The sequence below is a fragment of the Cervus canadensis genome, chromosome 5 (genome assembly GCF_019320065.1).
Source record: "Cervus canadensis isolate Bull #8, Minnesota chromosome 5, ASM1932006v1, whole genome shotgun sequence".
NCBI lineage: Eukaryota > Metazoa > Chordata > Mammalia > Artiodactyla > Cervidae > Cervus > Cervus canadensis.
The window spans coordinates 45,272,078-45,293,386 of NC_057390.1; the positions used below are offsets into that span (position 1 = coordinate 45,272,078).

At 40.2% G+C, this 21,309-nt stretch overlaps 1 protein-coding gene across 4 annotated transcripts in view; it reads left to right on the forward strand.

The window, feature by feature from the left end:
- KDM3A (lysine demethylase 3A) overlaps window positions 1–21,309 on the forward strand; it is a 54,742-nt gene that overhangs the window by 14,402 nt on the left and 19,031 nt on the right. For 3 of the 4 annotated variants that reach the window (XM_043468749.1, XM_043468747.1, XM_043468750.1), the window contains exons 6-14: window positions 539–663; window positions 1,345–1,417; window positions 1,520–1,608; window positions 8,297–8,460; window positions 10,397–10,911; window positions 14,644–14,848; window positions 17,435–17,649; window positions 20,766–20,918; window positions 21,057–21,152. In XM_043468749.1, the coding sequence (XP_043324684.1) occupies window positions 539–663; window positions 1,345–1,417; window positions 1,520–1,608; window positions 8,297–8,460; window positions 10,397–10,911; window positions 14,644–14,848; window positions 17,435–17,649; window positions 20,766–20,918; window positions 21,057–21,152 (1,635 nt within the window). The remainder of the gene's footprint in view (window positions 1–538; window positions 664–1,344; window positions 1,418–1,519; window positions 1,609–8,296; window positions 8,461–10,396; window positions 10,912–14,643; window positions 14,849–17,434; window positions 17,650–20,765; window positions 20,919–21,056; window positions 21,153–21,309) is intronic. The other variant, XM_043468751.1, reaches the window with a different exon arrangement.

Consider the following 21,309-nt stretch of genomic DNA (forward strand, 5'->3'; position numbering starts at 1 on the left):
GAACAACATAAAAGTGAAGTAGATACTGAACAAGCTCAGCTATATTTTGACATGAAATTCCATATGTTTGAAAGTTCAGTCTTATAAAATGAGTAAAACATTAATTTGGTGATCTTGATCTTGCCAGTTACTGTTATTGATTTTCTTGGTCAGTTTCATAATTGTGAATGTTTTAGGAAACTTAGAAGTTCTGACGAGGTTCCTGAATATGGATCCTCTAATTAAACTGCATAGCAGAGTGAGTTAGGTCTCAATGAGTTATCTGATACTACCTGGTCTGATACAGGTGCTAGGATAAATATACTGCCAAGTCTAGATAAAGCAATAGGAAATCAAAGCTTTAAAATGGAAAGTTTACATTTTCTCCTACCTTTGCTGAAATGTCTGTCTTAAGTTTATAGCAATATCTTTTAATGTTTCCTTTTTGTCTATTGCATGTTTTTTTAAAGACTTGGGAAAAAATTATGCTGGATAAATGGTGCTATTCAGAGATAATGCAAATTGCTCTAAGGATTTTTTTTTTTAATTATTTTTTAAGGTGACAAAAATTTAGTTGGTTCGGAAGTAAAAATTTACAGCTTGGACCCATCAACTCAGTGGTTTTCTGCAACTATTGTAAATGGAAACCCAACGTCAAAAACTCTTCAAGTCAACTGTGAGGAGGTAAAGATGATGATAATTGCATGTAAGATAAGTTGACAGGGGAAGATAATTATAAAAAGGAATTACAGTATCTTATAAGAGCTAAATGGGGCTTCTCTGGTGGCTCAGACAGTAAAGAATCTCCTGCTTGCAGTGTAGGAGACCTGGGTTCGATCCCTGGATCGGGAAGATCCCCTGGAGAAGGGATTGGCAACCCACTCCAGTATTCTTGCCTGGAGAAATTCCATCGACAGAAGAGCCTGGTGGCCTACGGTCCATGGGGTCACAAAGAGTCAGACACTACTGAGTGACTAACACTTTTACCTTCACATACCTTTGTTATTTTATATTAAAATATCAGACAGAGTAGAAGAAAAATCAGTTATTTTTTCAAAGGAAATTATATGTAAGAAACCCCTATTGTTAACTAGTTTCTCTAGTGGCTCAGACGCTTAAGAACCTGCCTGCAATTCAGGAGACCCAAGTTTAATGATAATTGGGTCAGGAAGATCCTCTGGAGAAGGGATTGGCAACCCACTCTAGTATTCTTGCTTGGAGAATCCCATGGACAGAGGAGCCCGGCGGGCTATGGTCTGTGGGGTCGCAAAGAGTCAGGACACGACTGAGTGATAGAGGTAATTTCTGGTATATTCCTGAGCATTTTTAAAATTTCCTGGTATCTTTGTTTTGTTTGTTCTTAAGATTCCAGCACTGAAAATCGTGGATCCATCACTGATTCATGTTGAAGTTGTACATGATAACTTTGTGACATGTGGTAAGATACTGATTGATTAAAACTTCTGTTCTCCTTTCCCCTTCATCCTTCTCACCTTAATAGAAACAGGGAGGCTGACTTACCTGTTTTTAATTATTTCAGGTAATTCTACAAGAATGGGAGCTGTGAAACGCAAGTCTTCGGAGAATAGTGGAAACCTGATTTCCAAACAGGCAAAATCATGCTCTGAGGTAGCCTTGCTTTTTTTCTGTCACTTGTGTGAAGCTCTCTTTAATTCTTGCACTGCATGGCCAGTATGTTTAGTGGTAATAAGGCTGTTTTCTCTGCTCATCCGTGCTGTTGTGTCTGTGCTCTGCTAGTCCCAGATCTTGGCCATAATTTCTGTGCTCAAGCAGATGGAGATAATATAAGTTTCTGGTTCACTATTTTTGATGTTGGTTGAAAATCCTCAGTAGATTTGACAATTCCACCACATGGAGGTATTTTTAAAGATAAATTGAGTTGTGTGTATCAAATCAAAAGAATGCCATCCATGAGAAGAGGGGAGGAACCTTAGAATTCTGAGTAGATTGGTGTTGAAATAGGACTCCCACCTGGACAATAGGTCTGGATTGGTCATTCATGATTGGGTGAACCAACATACTTGCTTTTTGAAGGAAGCAGTTGGTTTGCCATTACTAATTTCTGCCGAGAAAAGTACTGGCTTCTATGAGTGGAACTGTTGAGTTCAAGTACTGGATTTACTTCTATCCTCTTGAAGTAGTTAGGATTTGGATCAAGAAACTTAAGGCTGTCAGCTTTTCCATCTCTTCCATGCTGTGGAGAAGCTGGTCTTCTTTAGCTCTTCAGGTACCTCATGTTCTCTCCAACCTCAGGATTTGCTGTTCCCCTTTCTCTTCTAATGCTGTCTTCATTCTAATTAACTCCCATGTATCTTTCTAATGTGATATTGCTTCCTTGGGGAAGCCTCACTTAACATCTCTACCATTGTTTTAACCCATATCCCAGAGTAGGTCAAATTGTCTGTTTTATTATGCTTTGTAATTACTAGTACATGTCTTTAGAACATCACAGTGTACACACTGGGGACAGTTTTAGTCAGAATTCCCAAAAGATTGGGCTAGACACACTAGCCTAATAAGGGGATGGAGGACTGGGATAAACTTCTCAAGGGAGTATAAATACCAGGGTCAAAATTTGAAATCTGGGTAAAAAAAACTTCAGGCTCTTTCTTTAAGTGAGTTGAATCCTTAGGTCTTATTACAATACAGATAACTTTCTCACAGCTTAGGTATCCAAATGTATTTAAGTTACATGGATATGTTACTGTGTTATAATTGTCAAAAATGCCTTTATGATGCTCTGCTCCAGGCTGGAGTTTCGAATTTTAAAATTGACCATGTTGAGATTGTTGGCAGCATTTTGGAGGGAAATTAGGTGTCTGGAGGAAGAGGGCAAGGAGAGACGGCATGAGAGTGGTCAGAGTCATTGAATGAATCTGAGATTCTGAATCAGGGCAGACTGGACTACAACATCAACTAAAATCAAAGCAAGCACATACCACACAAATACTAAAGAAATCTGGGTAGCTAGGATGATCAACTTTCCTGAACCTTAAGCCTATGTACAGGCCACAGGAGCTTTGATACTTGAGCAGAAACTTTGTAAACTGAGGTATCTAGTACCTCTGTTTTTCTTCCATATGTGAAGGCTTGACCTCAGGTGGTCCAGGAAAGAATGGAGAGGTCATTTTGGAAATTAATATTACTCCCTTTTCATTTTGCCTTAATGTTGACCAGATTGAAGTAGTGTAGTAAGGATTGTAAATTGAGGATGTCAGGCAAGTGATTACTGCCTCTTAGAGGCAAGCTTATGGGATATTGTCAAGTGATTCAGGGTATTAGAAGCTGAAAGAGAAGCAGTAGAATAGTAATCTGTCAGGTTTTGGCATTGGATAAATTGTTAGCAGTCATGGATAGAGATAATAAAAGATGATTTGGAGAAGTTATTTGAGTGTTGTCTGTCATAGAGAAGGCATCAGTGTAAACGGTCAGTGAAATGAAAAGGAGAGCCACATGATGTTCTGTTGAGGTGGGGACCGTGACTCAGGAAATGGCATCCTAATGGATCATGGAGGAATCAACCTGGGGTACAGGTAGGACTGGGGTCATTGGGGATGTCCTGTTGGGAAAGGTGCCAGTTCTTTAGAGTGTCAAGTTTATCAGTGAAGTGATAGGCAACTGAGCAAGTAAATTTATGACCTTGAAGGCAAAGGTAGTGCCTGTAAAATATAGTAACATACATATGTAAGTGATCCTCTCTTCCTGACTCACACTTTTTTCTTTTTTTTAATGGAGACAATCATGAAACTATTGAACGAAGCACAAATTAATGAAAATATATATCATATTCATAGATTAGAAGCTGATCTATGGATCAATAAAATATTAGTCTTTTATGCTTTAATATTATTTATTGAAAATTCATCTTAAAAAAAACTTTTTATTTTGTGTTGGGGTATACCCAATTAACAATGTTGTAATAGTTTCAGGTGAACGGTAGAGGGACTCAGCCATACATATACATGTCTCCATTCTCCCCCAAACTCTCTTCCCATCCAGACTGCCACATTACATTGAGCAGAGTTCCATGTGCTATAGAGTAGGTCTTTGTTGGTTATCCATTTTAAATAGAGCAGTGTGTACAGGCAACCATAAATTCATTCTCTAAGTCTATGAGTGTCTGTTTTATAAGTTCACTGGTATCATTCCTTTTTAGATTCCACATATAAGGGGTGTCATACAGTATTTTTCCTTCTTTCTCTGACTTATTTCACTCAGTATGACAATCTTTACTGACTCCCACTCTTGAAAGGCAGGGAGCATGTCTCTCTGCTGTCTGTCAGCATCCTATCCAGCTCAGTAGGTTTGTGTGAACTTATTACTGGGAACAGTAGAATCTATTTTCAAAAAGGCCTGAACTTTGGCTGGGAGATAAGTCCCTCAACCTATTTGAGCCTTAACTTTTACATCTAAAATGTGAAAATAAATTTGATGTATAAAAGCATGTCTGTTTCAGCTCGTAAGACCTATCCTAGAAGATGGTTATTTTGAGACATTAGTCTGCCATCTTCTCAGTCAGCTGGCTTTCCAAATAAAGCCACACTCCTTGCCTCAACAAACAAAAAAAAAGACCTATCCTAGTTATCTTTTCATTCTAAAGGAAGTTGGAGATGGTAAATTTTTACCTAGGTATTGATGTTTTAGAAATTATTACTATATTTGTAATTATGAAAAGTTATTCTCCTTTCTATTGCACTTATTTTCAAAATAAAGATTCTTACATTTTTTTAAAAAAGTTACTGTCATTGAAAAATATATAGGTAACCTAGAAAAGCATAGTAAAGAAAAGATCACTCATAATCATACTTTTCAGATACTCACTATTCACATTTTGGAATACCTATCCTCCTCCTGTTTTTGTTTGTTTTTCTTTTTCATGTATATTCATAGAGACTTCTTTAAAAAAAAAAAAACTAAAAGCCATACTCTTGTGTAGCTTCCATGATTCTACAGTATATTGTGAATGTTTTTCCATATCAGTAAATATTCTTCTTTGTCATGGGTCATCCTTGTAATCAGACAAGTTTTTGGAAACACTGGCCTAGCCTAAATTTCAGGAGAGATGGAGAGGTAAAGAAAGATGTGGGGAGAGAAAGAGAGTTCATTTAAATGTGTGAGTGAAAGGTGAGTACAGTAACACATTTGGTGCGTGTCTCACTGTGTTTCCACTTTGCAGATATGTTGGATGTGTGCAGAGTTGGTAGTCTTTGGGTGACAGGAGTTTAGGATTAGGTAGACGAGAGTCTTTATTGCCTTGATGAATACTTCTGGATAAGGTGAACCTGTTTGCCAGTAGCATCTGGCTCCTTGAAGGTCTTCTCTGCCTAGCAGACTATTCCTCAGAGTTAGGATGTTGCCTGGTTAATTGAGACAGTCTGCTGAATAGTATGAGCCAGCAGTATCCTTTTTGGAATATCATTATACACTCAATTATATTATCTCCGTCTGCTGGCAGGGAGGAACTATTGCCATGACTGGTATAGAAGACCTTCAGGGAAAACTCTTCAGGTAAGAAGAAACTTTGACCCTTGTCAAGTCAGAGGCCAGTGCAGCGGTGTGCACATGGAGATGGGTTTGGAATCAGAGTCCTATGCCTATTAAGCTAAACCTTAGGAAAGTTATAGAGTGATGTACTTCAGTTTCTTAAAGGAAATGATCCAGGTTATGATCATTCTAACACATGGTGGCTGAACCGAGGAATTTTGCATGATGTATTTCTGCTTTGAGATAGCTAATCAATGTGCTAGGCACTGTGGTAAAGCACTGCCGTATACAGTATGCTTCATTACTCGCCTTTTTTCTCATTACTCTCCTTTATTACTCCTCACTACGACTGAGGAAACCGAAGCTCAGAGAGCTTAAGTAATGTGCTAGCAAGTATCAAGAGACTGGATTCCAACCAGGGTCTAACACCAAAACCCAGCATTCTTGGCCACTGTGCTGTTGTTGCCATTGCTCTCCAGAACTTTTGCTTGGTATGGTGAGGCACCATTGTAAAAACAAGAGTCCTCCTTCCTTCCATCTGGTTCTCCATCCCTATTTCCAGTTAATACTTACTGAGCATATAATATGTGCTAGACATTTTTGAGCATCACTGCTTGGCTCTTGAGTTAACTCAGAATACAGTTGTAGCTATTAATATTTTCAAAGAAGAAGTGCTAAGAGCATTTATCCATTCATGCCCTCCAGCAGTCTCATTTATTGAGCATTTGCTCTGTGCCTGGCTTTAAAAGGTGTAACAGTGATGTAAGAGCAGGGTCTCTGCCCATAGAAGCTTATATTTCATTGTGAAGAGACTGACAGTAAAAAAAAAAAAAGTAACTTAAGGTATTTGCATGGTGTGTTAGTACAATGGAAGATAGAAACATGATAATATAAAGTATAAGGCAGTTATGCTTTGGGACACTGCTTTGGAAAGAGTGATCAGAGATTCTGAGGTGACAGTTGAGCAGATCTGAGGCTGAAGGGATGGGACCAGCCACATGAAAATGTCCAGACCCAGAGGGGAATAGCAAGTACAAAGGTGCAGGCAAGAAAGAACTTAGAACATTTGGAGACCAGAAAGGAAGCCAGTTTAGTTGGAGCACCTTTAACAAATGCAGTGATATGAGGCGAGGGGGTTGGCGGAGACCAGACCATGTAGAATTCTAGTCGGCAGTGGAGTGACTGATTTATGTTTTATAAAGATTGCTCTGTGGTAGAATTTTAACTTCAGAGAAGAGGCAAAAGGTTCAGGCAAAAATGGAAGGAAGTCAGGCCAGTTAGTATACACGTGATAGTCTAGGGGAAAGATGGTGGTAGGGGTGGCCTGGAAAGAAGTTGATATATTCCACAAACATTTTGGAAATAGAGGCAGCATTTTCTGGTTGACTGATACGGGAAATGAGATGGAGGGTTTTTGGCTCGAGCAGTTCAGTGGATATCATAACAAAATAAAAATATCTTATTTCCTTAATTCATTTTAAAAATGAGGAAACTGAGGCCCAAAGAGGTAAAGTTTGGCTATCCGAGGGATGTCCTTAGACTAGTCAAAGCCTCCCCCCCAGAGATCCTTCTGGGAAACACTAAGCTAATATTTAACCAAAACTGAGCTCTCATAGTGTAATTCACGATCAGATAACTTAGCACCTTGACATAGCGGAAAGCTGTGCCAGAACTTTAATATTGATTAAGTAAATTCTTATTTTTCAGATGTCTTTATTTAGTGTATACTAGACAGTATTTTCAAGGCCATCAAAGTAAATGTCTGCAAAGAAGATTCACATGTAGGCTACATGGTTTACATTCAGAATCGTGAGGTTTTAAAACCTGTGGTTTTAAAAACTATTACTAAGAGAAGTTCTACATCATATTTTAGGAGTTAGTAACTAGAAGATGAAGACACTTGAAAGATTCTACAAGTTTAGATCTGGTGGTAAAGTGAATGTAAAGGTCATTGAAAGAGATAATGGTTGAAAAGGACAAGTGACTTTAAATTTACACACATGCGAAAAGGATGGTGAAAATGGTCTGTGGATTTCACCTGGTTTAGCCATAGAATGTTCAGTTGTCTGGAGTTGAGTTTAATCTCTCCCTTCTCTTCCCATGGTGGGAAGATTTGTTTTTTTGGGTAGTATAAACTGGGAAGAAGTTGGTCTGTTAGTCATATTTTTGTAAAGGTAAAAGTACACAAAAAGGGAAGGGGACAAGTGTCTTAACTTTGTCCCACAGGCCTGTCATGACTTGATATTTTTTGCAGCTTGGGATGACCTTTGTGACTTGATGAGCCACTTACAAGCAAGAACCATGTCCTCAACCTTTATTGCATTGTAAAGGCTTATGTTGGTACCCAGTAGGCTCCACTGCCTGCAAGAGCCCTATGTGGTCTGGTCTCCTGCCAGTCCTCGCAGTAAGTGCGTGGTGGGCACTCAGTAACGCTGAACTGAATGCATGTGAAGCTGCCACCATTTGAAGACAGTTGATAAAAAGCTCACTTCTGTGCATTGCACTAGTCAAGTAATTGCCACATGGCTGCGTTTTCCTGGTATTCAAAGGTCTGTAAGAGATCAACTTGTGGTCTTTTCTAGGAAGACACAAGTTTTGTGAAAAGCTGGAGTGACTTGTTTGTTAGTCCTCAGGTATAAGTCCTTAATTTGTGATTTATTCATTGTTCTTCTGTTCTTTTCTTTTTATTTGGTGGTGGTATTGTGCTTACTGACTACTAAACCAAGCAAATAAACTTGAATCTTGCAAGCATTTTGTAATTCTGCCACTAGGGGCTTCCCTGTTAACATCTGCTTGCTTTGGTATCTTTTAGGCCTCTCCCAGTGTGTGTCCTGTACAGTCTGTTCCCACAACAGTTTTTAAGGAGATACTGCTTGGCTGTACTGCAGCTACTCCACCAAGTAAGGACCCAAGACAGCAGAGCACTCCCCAAGCCGCCAACTCTCCACCAAACCTCGGAGCAAAAATCCCTCAGGGGTGAGTCAGAAGTTAAAGATGTTTAATCTTGCAACCCACTGGAATGGGTTGCCATTTCCTCCTCCAGGGAGTCTTCTCAACCCAGGGATCAAACCTGCATCTCTTACGTCTCCTGCATTGGCGGGTAGATTCTTTTACCTCAAGTACCACCAGGGAAGCCCATACTGATGTTTAATCATAATACAGAAGGGTTATTTTAGCCATGGTTCTTTCTTGTCTGAGCTGATATTGCTTGGGTGGCAAGATTGACCCTACATTCAGTGTTTATAGAGAGAGTGTTAGTGCAGTGAAAATTTGATGTAATGACCTGCCATTCAGTGTACCTCAGGTTGTCAGGGGAGGTTAGAGTTTCCAGTTGGTCATATGCCTTCAGAGGTGATAACGTGTAGTTGGCATACAGACCTACATACAACAGGTCACAGGAAAGAAAGGGGTGTGAGGAAAGAGGAGCTTTCTTGACTTTGTATAGAAAGAATGGTCCACTGAAATATTACAAACAGCTGGAGAATAGATGTCCACTTTCAAGGAAAGGGGAGCCATTTGGTTGTGTGTGGAAGACTGAGATCCATGGGAGTGTGGGGTAGAGGGAGATAGGGTTCCAGTGAATGACCTTCAGCCTGGATCTCAACTATAGCTGAGAGATGGAGCAGTAGAGAAAACAGTAAGACATAAAATCAAGGAAGCAGTAATTATGACTTATAGTTACTATTTACAGAAGATAGTGGAATAAGAAATGTAAAATCTAATCAGAAATTTAAAGTAGCCACAAGATTAATGGAGAGATGAGTTTTAAGGGAAGGATCTTTTTTAGAAGGGGTGATGACCTGTGTAAGCAGTTGTAAAGACCTAAGATAGGGCTCAGAAACTGGTGTAGAAAGGTGGGCTTAGAAGACCACTGTAGTAAATGGGACAATGCATGAGCAGCACAGCAGTTCACAGGGAGGACAGCAGGCTGCAGGGGAGGGAGCTTAGAGGATGACCACAGAAGAGTCAGAGAGAGGGCAGGGTGGGGAGAGGTGGTTTATTCAGAGTAGAAAGAGGGGAACAGTAAGAAGTTTGGTGGTACCCAAGCAAAGATGTCTAATATGAGTGCTTCCCAGGTGGCTCAGTGGTAAAGAATCTGCCTGCCAATACAGGAGACTTGGATTTGATCTCTGGGTCGGGAAGAATCCCTGAAGAAGGGAATGGCAACCCACTCCAGTATTCCTGCCTGGAGAATCCCATGGACAGAGGAGCCTCGTGGGCTATAGTCCCATGGGGTCACAAAGAATCGGACACAACTGAGCAACTCAGCAACAACATGAGTGCATCAGTGAGAACTTCTCCAGGATGAGGTCCTTTGGTAGAGGCAGGAAAACTAGTGTAAGAGGGGAAAAGGACTTTGCATTCTGCTGAGGAAAGAACTTTTGGACAAATTTCAGAGAAACAAAAATTCTTTAAGGAAAAACCCCTATTAGGGGTGGAGAGGGTATCAGATTGTTCTGTGAACAAGCACATCATCAGCTGGCTTTTCTGTTTGCTTTGGGTCCTGATCGCTGACCAGACAAGCATGCGATTGTCCAGTGCCTAGGCTGGTAACATGTTCATAGACGGAGTTTTATGCTTCTCGTGATTTTGGTTTCATGTGATATTCTGTTTTGAGGGAAAGCTAAGTTTCATTTTGCTATAAGAAATACATGAAGTAGTTAACTATGAGAACACACAGATAGAATTTAGCGTTGTGTGTTTTTCTTAGTGTCTTAAGATATTTTTGCATAGCCATTGACTGATTACTTTTAACTCCAGCCCACAGAAACCTATCCTGAATTCTCTGATATAAGCAGTTTTCTTTTCTCTTTCATACTGGTAACTTTAGGGAAGCAAGCAATTATTTTTGGAAGGTAGGGAAGAGATGAAAGAGGCCTACATGCTAGTTTTCCATATTAATCTTTTTCAGATGTCATAAACAGATTTTACCAGAACTTTCTTCCTGTCTAAATACAAAGCCTGAAATACTGAGAACAAAACCAGATGTTGCCTGCAAAGTAGAGCTGCTCTCTTCAAAGTCCTCTCAGATTGGAACTGGAGACTTAAAAACCCTGAGTGAACCAAAGGGAAACTGTTCCCAACTGAAGAACAGCACTGATGAGGAAAGCAGTGTGGAATCTCTTCCTCCATCAACTGACCCTCCTAAGGAGTGTGTACCAACAAAGGCGTCTTCTATGGCAGAATTGGAAATTACCAACACTCCTGAACTGCAGAAGCATTTCGAACATGCACCTTCCACATCTGATGTCCTTTCAAAGAAGCCAGAAGAGAAAGCAGCTGTCAGTAGTAATGGTCCTAATAGTTGCATAGAAAAAAGGGGAGAACCTTCAACTTTAGGCTGCCAGTCACAGAATATAAAGGCGTCTTCAGCAAAAGTAGATCCTGAAAGCTGCTGTACAAGAAGCAACAATAAATTCCAGAATGGTAAGTGTTTCTGCATATGTTTATTGATAGAAGGTAAGAAATGGTTGTCAGTACATACACTATCTTCTTCTTACCTTATGAGAAAATAATAAGAAAATGACTGTAGAAAAAGTTCAAAGAAGAAAGTAAAACCCCTAAATCTTCTGAGAAATGATTACTGTTCATATTTTGGTGGAATTGGTTCTATGTATATGGAAACACAGATGAGCTGTGAGACACATGGGTTCATACCAACAGTTTTACCCAGTGTATTAGTTGTAGATGTCTGTCAGCATTTTAAAGGCTGCAAGGATGCCCTTATATGCATTTTACCATATGACTTAGGTGGGTCCCAGTTTTTGGTTGTAAGAAAGTTTTGAAATAAAATCTAAAGTGATCTGATTGCTTTATTGTCATCCTATAACTGATTTTTCTGTAACATCTGTGTTGGAGAGAAGGAAGTGATTAAAGTTTTATGCTCACACAGGTATGGTTCAGATTTGAAGTTTTTTTAAAAAGGGAGTTGCATCACTGCCTCTAGCAAAGAGATTTTTAGTTAAAGAATTTAGGGGACAGTGCTAACTTAGGATTCCCCTCTTTGCTTAAGGGAAGGTCCTGCTGCACCCGTAATTTTTGTTGGTTTGTCTTTTAAGTTTTTTGGCCGCGCCACACAGCATGTGGGGTCTTAGTTCCCCAGTGGGGGATTGAAGCCGTGTTCCTTGCAGCGGAAACAGAGTTCCAGCCATTGGGTTGCCAGCGAGGTCCCTTTGCACGCACAGTTTAGAGTTCAGTGCTCTTCTTACAGAGAAAATGGTACATTGTGTTTCACAATACTTTTAAGTTTGAGGATGCATTTCAGTGATGGGAGTTGTTAGAAGCTCTCTTACTAGAATTAACAGAGCTAAATGGCTCCAGTATGTCAAAAGGTTCAGTTTAAAAATAGATTTGATAGATGTCAACTGGGTGTAAAAAAACTTGAAAAACACTTAATAAAAACGCTGTTCATTTGGATAAGTAACAAATGGATAATCCACACTAGCTCTTCCTGCAGGGCTCTGAAACTGGAGGGCAGGATGGGTGGATTTGACTGGGGGTCTTCCTGAAGTAGAGTTGGAGGAATTGGAAAAGAACTTTCTTTGCTGAGTAATTCTTCTAACCCAGCTTCTTCATTCTTGAGGTTTAAGTTGATATAGCTGGTAATTTGCATGAAATTAATTGCATAAGATTATACTGTTCCTCAGGAGTTATGTAACTCCCCAAGAAAGTGAATATTCATGATCATGTCCCTGTTCTATTTCTTTATTCTTTTTGAGTCACCAACCTTCACATTCCACTAGTTTTTAAGGCAAATTATTTTAATATTATGTGAAGAAGCAGTAAAAGTTCTAGACCAGTAAACACATTATAGATGCAGAAGTGAGTTTCAGAGTCCAACTTTGTCTTGCTTAATATGTTGTGCAACTCTGTTCCAATTAAAATGATTTTGAGGGAAATGAGAGGCCATGTCACATCCTGGTGTGTGCTGTCTCCTGGGACCTCTGGCTGAGGAGTAAGGCAGTGTGATTAGAAGCCTACTGAGATCTCTGTACTGTTTCCACCATTATTGCTTGTGGATACGGAAAGACTCCACTGGACACTGCTTCTCCACTGTGTGACCTTACTTAGGGGTTAGGAAACAAAAACAAGCTGGAGTTGAGCAGCCACCCTTTTTTCTGTTTGGAAGATGCATGGCTTCTCAGAAGTCAGTACTGCTTTTTTTTCCTTGGTTCGGTTCTAAGTTAAGAGAATCATTGATGAGGGAGCAACCGCTGATCTCCTCAGTACAGAGCTAGCTTTAAATAATTCAACTTGCATATTTCTAGATATTTCCTCTTTTCAGCCCAGGCAAAACAGTTGTAAGATAATCTCTGGACTCGGCTTGGGAAAACCTGGTCCCGTTCAAAGGGTGATGTGTTTTCAGTATCAGGATGGAATTTTATAAATTATATAAAATTTGTAATTATAAAATTCCATCCTGAACTACTGATTATTTTCTCTCCTTTCTTACTTTACCTTCTCTTTCACTGAATAAGAATGTTTAAGGAGTCGAGGCCTGGCGGCATCTATTTAGCATTTTAAGGTGTGCTCTAGTCCTGCTTTAAAAGAGAGATAACATCAGGACACATCAAAGATGATTTATTAAAGATGCTTATTTTATTTAAAGCCTTCTTTGGTTTGAGGTCTTTCTTCTAGTTTCCTTCAAGACTGCTTACCAGCGTCTCCCACCTATCTCTTGACTGGTTCCCCCAAAGTTGTGTTTTTGTTTTTTGTTTAAGAATCTACTTTCCTCTTCCAGCCCCCTTGGACCTCAAGGTAAGGTCTTTTTTGCCGGTTTTATATGAAATACAGTTGTCTTTCAGCATTCAAGAGGGATCGGTTCCAGGACTCCTGCAGATACCAAAAATCTGCAAATACACAATGCTACGGTCAGCCTTCCCCATCTGACACTGGGGTTCTGCATTTGCAGATGCAACCAGCCACAGATTGTGTAGTGTTTTCTTTTAATTTTTAAAAAAAAAAAAATTGGGTTGTAGATTGGACCCATGCTTTCTGCATTGAAAATGTGGATTTTAACCACTGGACCACCAGGGAAGTCCCTGTGTAGTATTTTCAAACCGTGGTTGGTTGAACCTACAGATGCAGAGGGCTCACTGCATGCCCGAGGGCTCTTGACTTAGAAATAGATTTCCCTTCTGTGTTATTTCTGCTAACAGAGTGATTGCTCTTTAAAATTAGGTTTCTACTTTTTTCTCCCTTTAGAAACTATGTTACCATTACCATTGAAGTTCTCCTGCTCCTAAGTTAAAAGTTAAATGTGAGTTTACTTAGAATGGAAATTCTGTCTTTAGCCAAGGCTCTTAGTCTTGAATGGAAAGTATGTGTGAAGAAAATTTAAGATTGTTTGAGGGCCAAGGGTCAATGCTCTTGGAATCACTTAGAAAATAACTTATAGACTGAGGGGCCTATGTTATTTGGGTTTTGTAATATTTGGAATGGTTAGCTTTGCAGAATGCCTTAGAAAACACATCTTAAGCCAGTCTTTTTTGAGTGTAAAAACTGACAGAATTGATTTCCACGTGGTCCTCTATTGAGATAAACCTATCCCTGTGTATTGTTAAGTTTGCAGTGAGTTTAAGTTAAGTGTCTGCTTTGGAAAAGTCTGCCTGCAATGTTTATCTGTTTGGAGGTTTTTTTTGTTTTTTAAATTATTTACGTATTTTTTTTAATTTTTGGCTGCCTTGGGTCTTCGTTGTCACACATGGGCTCCAGAGCGTGTGGGCTCTGTAGTTTGCAGCGCACCAGCATAGTTGCCCTGGGGCATGTGGGATTTTAGTTCCCCAACCTGGGGTCAAACCTGCATCCCTTGCATTGGAAGGTGGATTCCTAACCACTGAACTACCAAAGAAATCCCCAAGATGTTTATCTTATCTAGGGTTGTGAATACAAGTATGCATTACCTTGGAATTGTGAGTCTGGGGTTTTACGTTGCCAAATGGATTCACCAAATGGGAAGCATTTTAAAGAGAGTAAAACTTCCAGTTGTTCTGATAGTTGTCTTCAGTCATTTTCAGAAACTACAGTTGAACCAGTAATTGAGAAGAGCAGTTCTCCCTTTGGGAAATCTAACCTTTTCAGTAGAATTCAGTTAAAGATTGATGTGATTTTTAAAAAAATCTGAAATGCCATTTCCTTCATTTTTTTTTTTTTTACTAGCCCCGTCTCGGAAGTCGGTCTTGACAGACCCAGCTAAACTCAAGAAGCTGCAGCAGAGTGGCGAGGCCTTTGTCCAGGACGACTCCTGCGTGAACATTGTGGCACAGCTGCCCAAGTGCCGTGAGTGCCGCCTGGACAGCCTGCGCAAGGACAAGGAGCCGCAGAAAGACTCGCCTGTGTTCTGCCGCTTCTTTCACTTCAGGAGGTGAGGCCTGTGGGGGAAAACGGAGGTGCTCTGAGCCCTTTAATGTACTTTCTCCCTCCTCTTCTATCAATAGTAAGTCTAAAACTGGGAAAAGTTAGAGATGATACTTCTAATCTGTGAATTTAGGAGTCTAGATCTTGTTACATGGTATTTCCTACTCATACTCGTTTTCAGTTGTTTTTTTTCTTTTTTTTTGAAGCAAGAAGCTTGACAATACAAACTTCTGATTTTAGAAATAACAAATACAGAAAAATTCTGAAGGTTCTAAAAACCACCACGCAAATGACTACTGTTAACTTTTCAGTGCATCTTAGTGTTTATGTGGTCATAGAATATATTCAAGCATACCTACTTGTTGTATTGTATAAATACTGTTTTAAATCTTACTTTCCCCAATAGTACTTTCCCAGTATGTAATAGGAACCACTTGATCATGTTGACTTTTTAAAAAAATTATTTATTTTTATTTTTGGTTCTACTGGGTCTTCATTGCTGCATGCGGGCTTTCTCTAGTCACAGCGAGTGGGAGCTACTCTTTGTTGTGGTGCACAGGCTTCTCTTTGCCGTGGCCTCTCTTGTTGCAGAGCACAGGCTCTAAGGCATGAGACTCAGTGGTTGCAGCATGTGGGCTCAGCAGTTGTGACTCATGGGCTTTAGTTGTTCCGAGGCACCTGGAATCTTCCCACATCAGAGATCACACCTGCGTCCCTTGCAGGCAGGTTCTTATCTGCTGTGCCACCAGGGAAGTCTGATCATACTAACTTTTTTCAGCAAATACTTTTGAATAACTATGAAAGAACCCATAGATGTTTGAAAATTCCCTTAACCTATTCCCTTGTTGGTATTCAGATTATTGTGTATTTTTTGCCACTAAATACAGAGATGATCATCTGTTGTCCGTATCTCTGATTATTTACTTTGGATGAGACACTGGAAGTGCCCTTACCGGGTCAGAAGGTGTGTGTTTTAAGGCTTTGATACATGAATTCTGCCAAATTGCCCTGGAGGAATGTTGCATCTGCCTCCATGCCCCCTGGCAGCTTTTGAGCATTCCCATCTCTATGCCAACAGGAAGGAGGTGTATCTTTTAAAAAAATTCTTTCTACTTTTATAGGCAAATCATTTTTGCATTGCTTTTTTAATTTTAAAGTCAAATTTAATTTTCTTGAAATTCTTCCATCCTGAGTGAAGAGAAAGGTAGCCTTCTGGTCTTTTTGATATATAAATGAGCAGTGTTGTTCTGGGTATAGATGATCTGTTAGATATGATACATTTTCTCAGAAATCTAGGTAGAATTTCAGGCTCAACTAACTCTAATCAGTGATGATCGATACTGTCATAAGTACCATCAGGTTTGTTTCGCATTATGTTCTGCAAATGAAATAGGAGAGGGTAGGGTCTTGGGGAAGTTCAGTAGCCATATCCTGTTCACCGTCTCCTCCCCATTTGAAATGTCTTCCAAATTTATTTTTTAGAATTACGACTAGCTCTCATTTGGACTGTCAATTAAAAACTATGGGCTCCTAGAAACTCGTTTGCATCTGTTAATGCAGCTCCCCATGTGCTTCCAGTTCTGGACAAATAATTTTCCTAAGGCGCAACTTTGTGCATCTCACAGGCTCAAAAAATTTTGGCAACTGCCTAATGACTAACAAAGAAATTGCAGTCCCTGCATTTTTCTTGCCTTTATATGTAATAGTGTTTCCTTGACATGCCCTCTGTTACATAATATCTACCTTTTCTTGCAAGGCCAAGCTTAATTACTGTCTCTTAACATGAAGTCTTCTTAATATTAGTCCCACCAAACTTATAGTCAGCACTTCTTCCTCTGACTCGTATAAGACTCTGTGATTGCTGTGATACCTGTCATATCCTGCTTTTATGTCTCCAGCTAGATTGACATATATTGTTGTGTTTAAATAAATCCCAGACTACTACACAACCTAGAAAAAAGCATGATAGATGTCAAAGATGTATTAGAAAGAGAATGTTGAGAAAATACTCAGTTTTTGGCTGCACCTTCCTAGGTACCAAGGCCCATCTTAACACTGCCTGTTATTCCGGAAACTTGCATGGTAATTTATAGCTAGAATTCCTAAGGATTCTGAATACCTCATGAATTCATGTGGTTATGGCTTTAGTGATATCTAGGGTTAGCCTTCCTCTGCTGAGCATTAATCTTTTAGTAGTAGTTATATTCAGATCTGATCAGGTTATTTATCACCTTCTGTTTGTTGTCAGTTTACTTCTGTGATGTCTTGTGATGGTCCTTGCTATTAACTTCCACATCAGGCAGGTTCAGTAGCTGTCCCTGGAGGTGATAGGATTAGATAACCGGTTGGAGTGTAAAGCACACCTCCTCTCCCCTCCAGTCTTTCATGTCTTTTGGGGGAAAACCTGAACGTTTTAATCTTTATACTGTTGCTACCACATAGCAAATTGGCTGTAACTAGCCATGGAGATTTATAGAAAGCTGGGAAGGAAATGGGGTTGATTTTAAATATTTAAATAGTAACAACAAGGTGTAAATCAATATTTTATATATGTAACACGCTTTTTTTTTTCCTTTCTTCCTTTCACTTCTAGGTTACAGTTCAACAAACATGGTGTGTTGCGGGTAGAAGGCTTCTTAACACCAAACAAGTATGACAGTGAAGCAATTGGCTTGTGGTTGCCTTTAACCAGAAATGTTGTGGGGACTGATTTGGACACAGCAAAGTATATTCTGGCCAACATTGGAGACCACTTCTGTCAAATGGTGATTTCTGAAAAGGAAGCTATGTCAACTATTGAGCCACACAGTAAGAGCATCTCTTAGGGGGTAGGATTTTTGAGTCCAACTTGACTTTCATTCCTAAATGACACCTAAGTCCTAGTTGTGTGGGTTTCATTTTCACCTAGAAGTTTAGATGACTTTGGTATACTGAGGTTGCATTTTTTTCCTTGTGACAGGTTCTGCCTATTGATTTAATCAGAGTCAGTTACCTCTCTTTGGAGGTTGTTTAGGTTGTTTACTAAAGGAGCGGAACTCCTTTTTTGTTAAGAATGCTAAAGGGAGATGGTGGTGGAATTTGCACAGCATTACCAACAGTATAGGCTCACCTAGAGGGGTGAGACAGTCTCAGACTTCTTCCATCATTGTATCTTTCACAAACGGTTGAAAGTAAAAAGTGAAGCCTTTTCATTTTTCTAGTAGGTATCTTTTCAGACTTTGTATAACCAAATACGTTTCAATATAAGCATCTGTACATACCAGTGTTAAGAATTTTGATTGTAGGAACCAAAATTGGTTCCAGAAATTAACTGAAGCTAGTTTAAGCACCGAAATAATATATTAGATAAGTTTGATTATTCTTGTATCTCAAGAGTTCAGGGAGTGGAAACTGGGGCATTCCCAGGAATGAAAGTTCAGCGCTAGGTGGGGAGTGGCATTGTGAACTCCACGGTGGCTGAAGTCCTACTGAATTGAAAAACAGCTTTAGAATCACTCTGTTCTGTTGGTCAATAGAGACCCTGATAAGTCAAGAATCATATTAAAGTTTTTTTCCTGTGATCTTTTATTTAGGACAAATGACTCTGGTGTTTCATTTTCAGTAAAGTTACGGAAGTTTTCTTCTTATATACTTTTAAAGACTTAAAGAATTCTCAAGTAACTGATGTAGAGGTGGTATATGAGTAATTGGAATGTAAAAACACTTCTTTGAAATATGTTAGTAGCTTCCTGAATCAGCTGGGCTGTTTTAAACTATGGATGTTTTTTTCTGTGCTTAAGGTGAGTTGTCTGAAAAATGTGGGTTTTTATTTTTTCATTCCCAAAAAAACACAGTTGTCTTTTTAAGAGCATAATTAAGAAACTCAGTCGTTTAAGATGATTATGTTATTAGCCTTTCCTCCTTGATTGTCATATTCCTCTTCATTTCCTCTGTGACACTCTGGTCAGTTGGAGAGAGGAACTCGCTGTGAGTGATCCTGAAGGATGCTACCACAAGGTGTTCCTAGAGAAGGGGGTGAGACAGTGCCCTCTGCTCCTGAGGTTAGGAAGCAGGTCCCAGCCTTCATACATTTATTCTGTCTTTTCAATGACAGTCATTGAATAATAGATGGCTAAGAGGTCCAAGACTACTCTCTAAGAAAACAGTCTAATCCAGTGACCAAGGTGAAGTTCGTAAAATCTCGTCTATAAAATGCCTGAAGCTCTATGTATTATGCTCTGAGCTTTCACATTGTAATGAAATGGCAGAGGTCAGGAGTTGGATTAATTTGAAGCAAACTGAAGTTAGTCATGTGTTTTATGGTCAGTCTGAAGAAGAAGTCACCACTGACTGGATTAGGAAAAGATGTATGTTCTCCTTAGAACACGAATGTGACAGTGTTGATCCTATCTTGTTCAGGAGAGAGAGAGAATGATCTTCTGATCGAGACATTGGGCTTTTCTATGACCCAGGAAAATGTCCTCCCTTTGCTCCTACTCCTTGAAGATTTCTGATGCTATATTTGGCACTCCTCTGTCGCAGGGAATGCCCCTCCCTCCAGTTCTCAGAGCTTGGCCTCTGGAACAGAAGATGCTACTTTGTAGAAGTCTAGCTTATGCCTCCATCTGTTGAATATTTGGTTAGTGTGAGTCGGTCCTGGGGGCCTGCATCACTCCTGGCTCTAGCAAAATTGACTTTCTGTCTCTGGTCTGTGAAGGAGTCAACTTTGGACCGTTGTGCCTTCGCTAGTTAATGTGCTGCTCCCTCCAGGTTCCCTAAGCACCCAGAGGGTTTTTAATGGGCAATCTGAGAGGTTTCGGGGCATCTGTGAATAACCAGACACTCTGTACTGAAGGTTGGATTTGTGGATTTGAGTGAAATGTTTTTTCTTAGGAGAAAGGATGGTCCATGCTGCCTTTATAGTTTCAGAGGATCTCATGACCCAAAAGGTGAAGAACCACTGCTCTCTGATACCTGTGTCTAAACCTCAACTTGCATAACCAGTGCTGCTTTCTTCATTGACTTACTCAGCAGGGCTTCCTACGCACCAGCAGTGTGCAGAACTCCTTGGAGGGTGGGGTGGAGGTGGGGTCTGAGCAGGAATTCTGCTTGCATGAAGTTTAGTCTCCTTGTGGTTGTTCTGTTGCTGAGTCGTGTCTGACTCTTTGTAACCCCGTGGACTGCAGCACACCAGCTTTCCCTGTCCTTCACTATCTCCTGGAGTTTGCTCAGATTCATGTCCATTGAGTTGGTGATGCTATCTAACCATCTTGTCTTCTGCCATCCTCTTCTCATTTTGCCTTCACTCTTTCCCAGCCTCAGGGTCTTTTCCAATGAGTCGGCTCTTCGTATTAGGTGGCCACAGTAGTAGAGCTTCAGCTTCAGCATCAGTACTTCCAATGAATATTCGGAGTTAATTTCCTTTAGGATTGATTAGTTTGATCTCCTTGCTGTCCAAGGGATCTCAAGAGTCTTCTCCATCACCACAGTTCAAAAGCATCAGTTCTTTGGCGCTCAGCCTTCTTTATGTCGAACTGTCACATCCATGCATGACTACTGGAAAAAACCATAGCTTTGACTAGATGGGCCTTTTCTGGCAAAATGATGTCTCTTTTTTTAATACACTATCTAGGTTTGTCATAGCTTTTCTTCTAAGGAACAGTGTCTTTTAATTTCGTCACTCCTCGAGAGAAGCGAAACTGCTCTTGACTGTGTGCCATGTACAGAGGCCCGAGCCTGGAGTGCAGATACGAGCTGATGGGAATGCTGGAGGAGTCCAGGAGAGCTTCATGCCTGGGGTGGGGGCTTGGGATGGGCTCTGGAGGCTAAACAGTTACTGGGAGCTCCAGTGAGAGGGGGGGAATGGCACCAACTCCCTCCCCCTTCATGTTTTATTTTGGGGGCCCTCTCCTCCCCAAGACTAAGTGTCTTATTGATTTTCGTAGGACAGGTTGCTTGGAAGCGAGCCGTCAAAGGTGTGCGGGAAATGTGTGACGTGTGTGACACCACTATCTTCAACCTGCACTGGGTGTGTCCCAGGTGTGGATTCGGGGTGTGTGTGGACTGCTATCGGATGAAGAGGAAAAACTGCCAACAAGGTGAGAACTGACTTCATTCTTCTCTCAGCCCCTTCTACGCTTAAATTAAGCCTTTCACTGATGTGCAGGTGATGGATTGCTGAAACTTGTGGGGCCAGAGTCCATAAAGAGCAGTGACTACAAATCAGTTCTTTGCAGGTGCTGCCTATAAGACTTTCAATTGGCTGAGATGTGTGAAGAGTCAGATACATGAACCAGAGAACCTCATGCCTACACAGATCATTCCTGGAAAAGGTATTTCATGGGGTGCAATGATTTTCTTTTGCCTGTGTTTTGATTAGCTCATAGAGGCTGGTAGAGTGGTTTTACTTTGTCGAATATAATTACTTGCTGTCTTTATTTTAGTGTGTACCATAAATTGTCCAGAAATGTGTTAAATAACGCCCCCAAA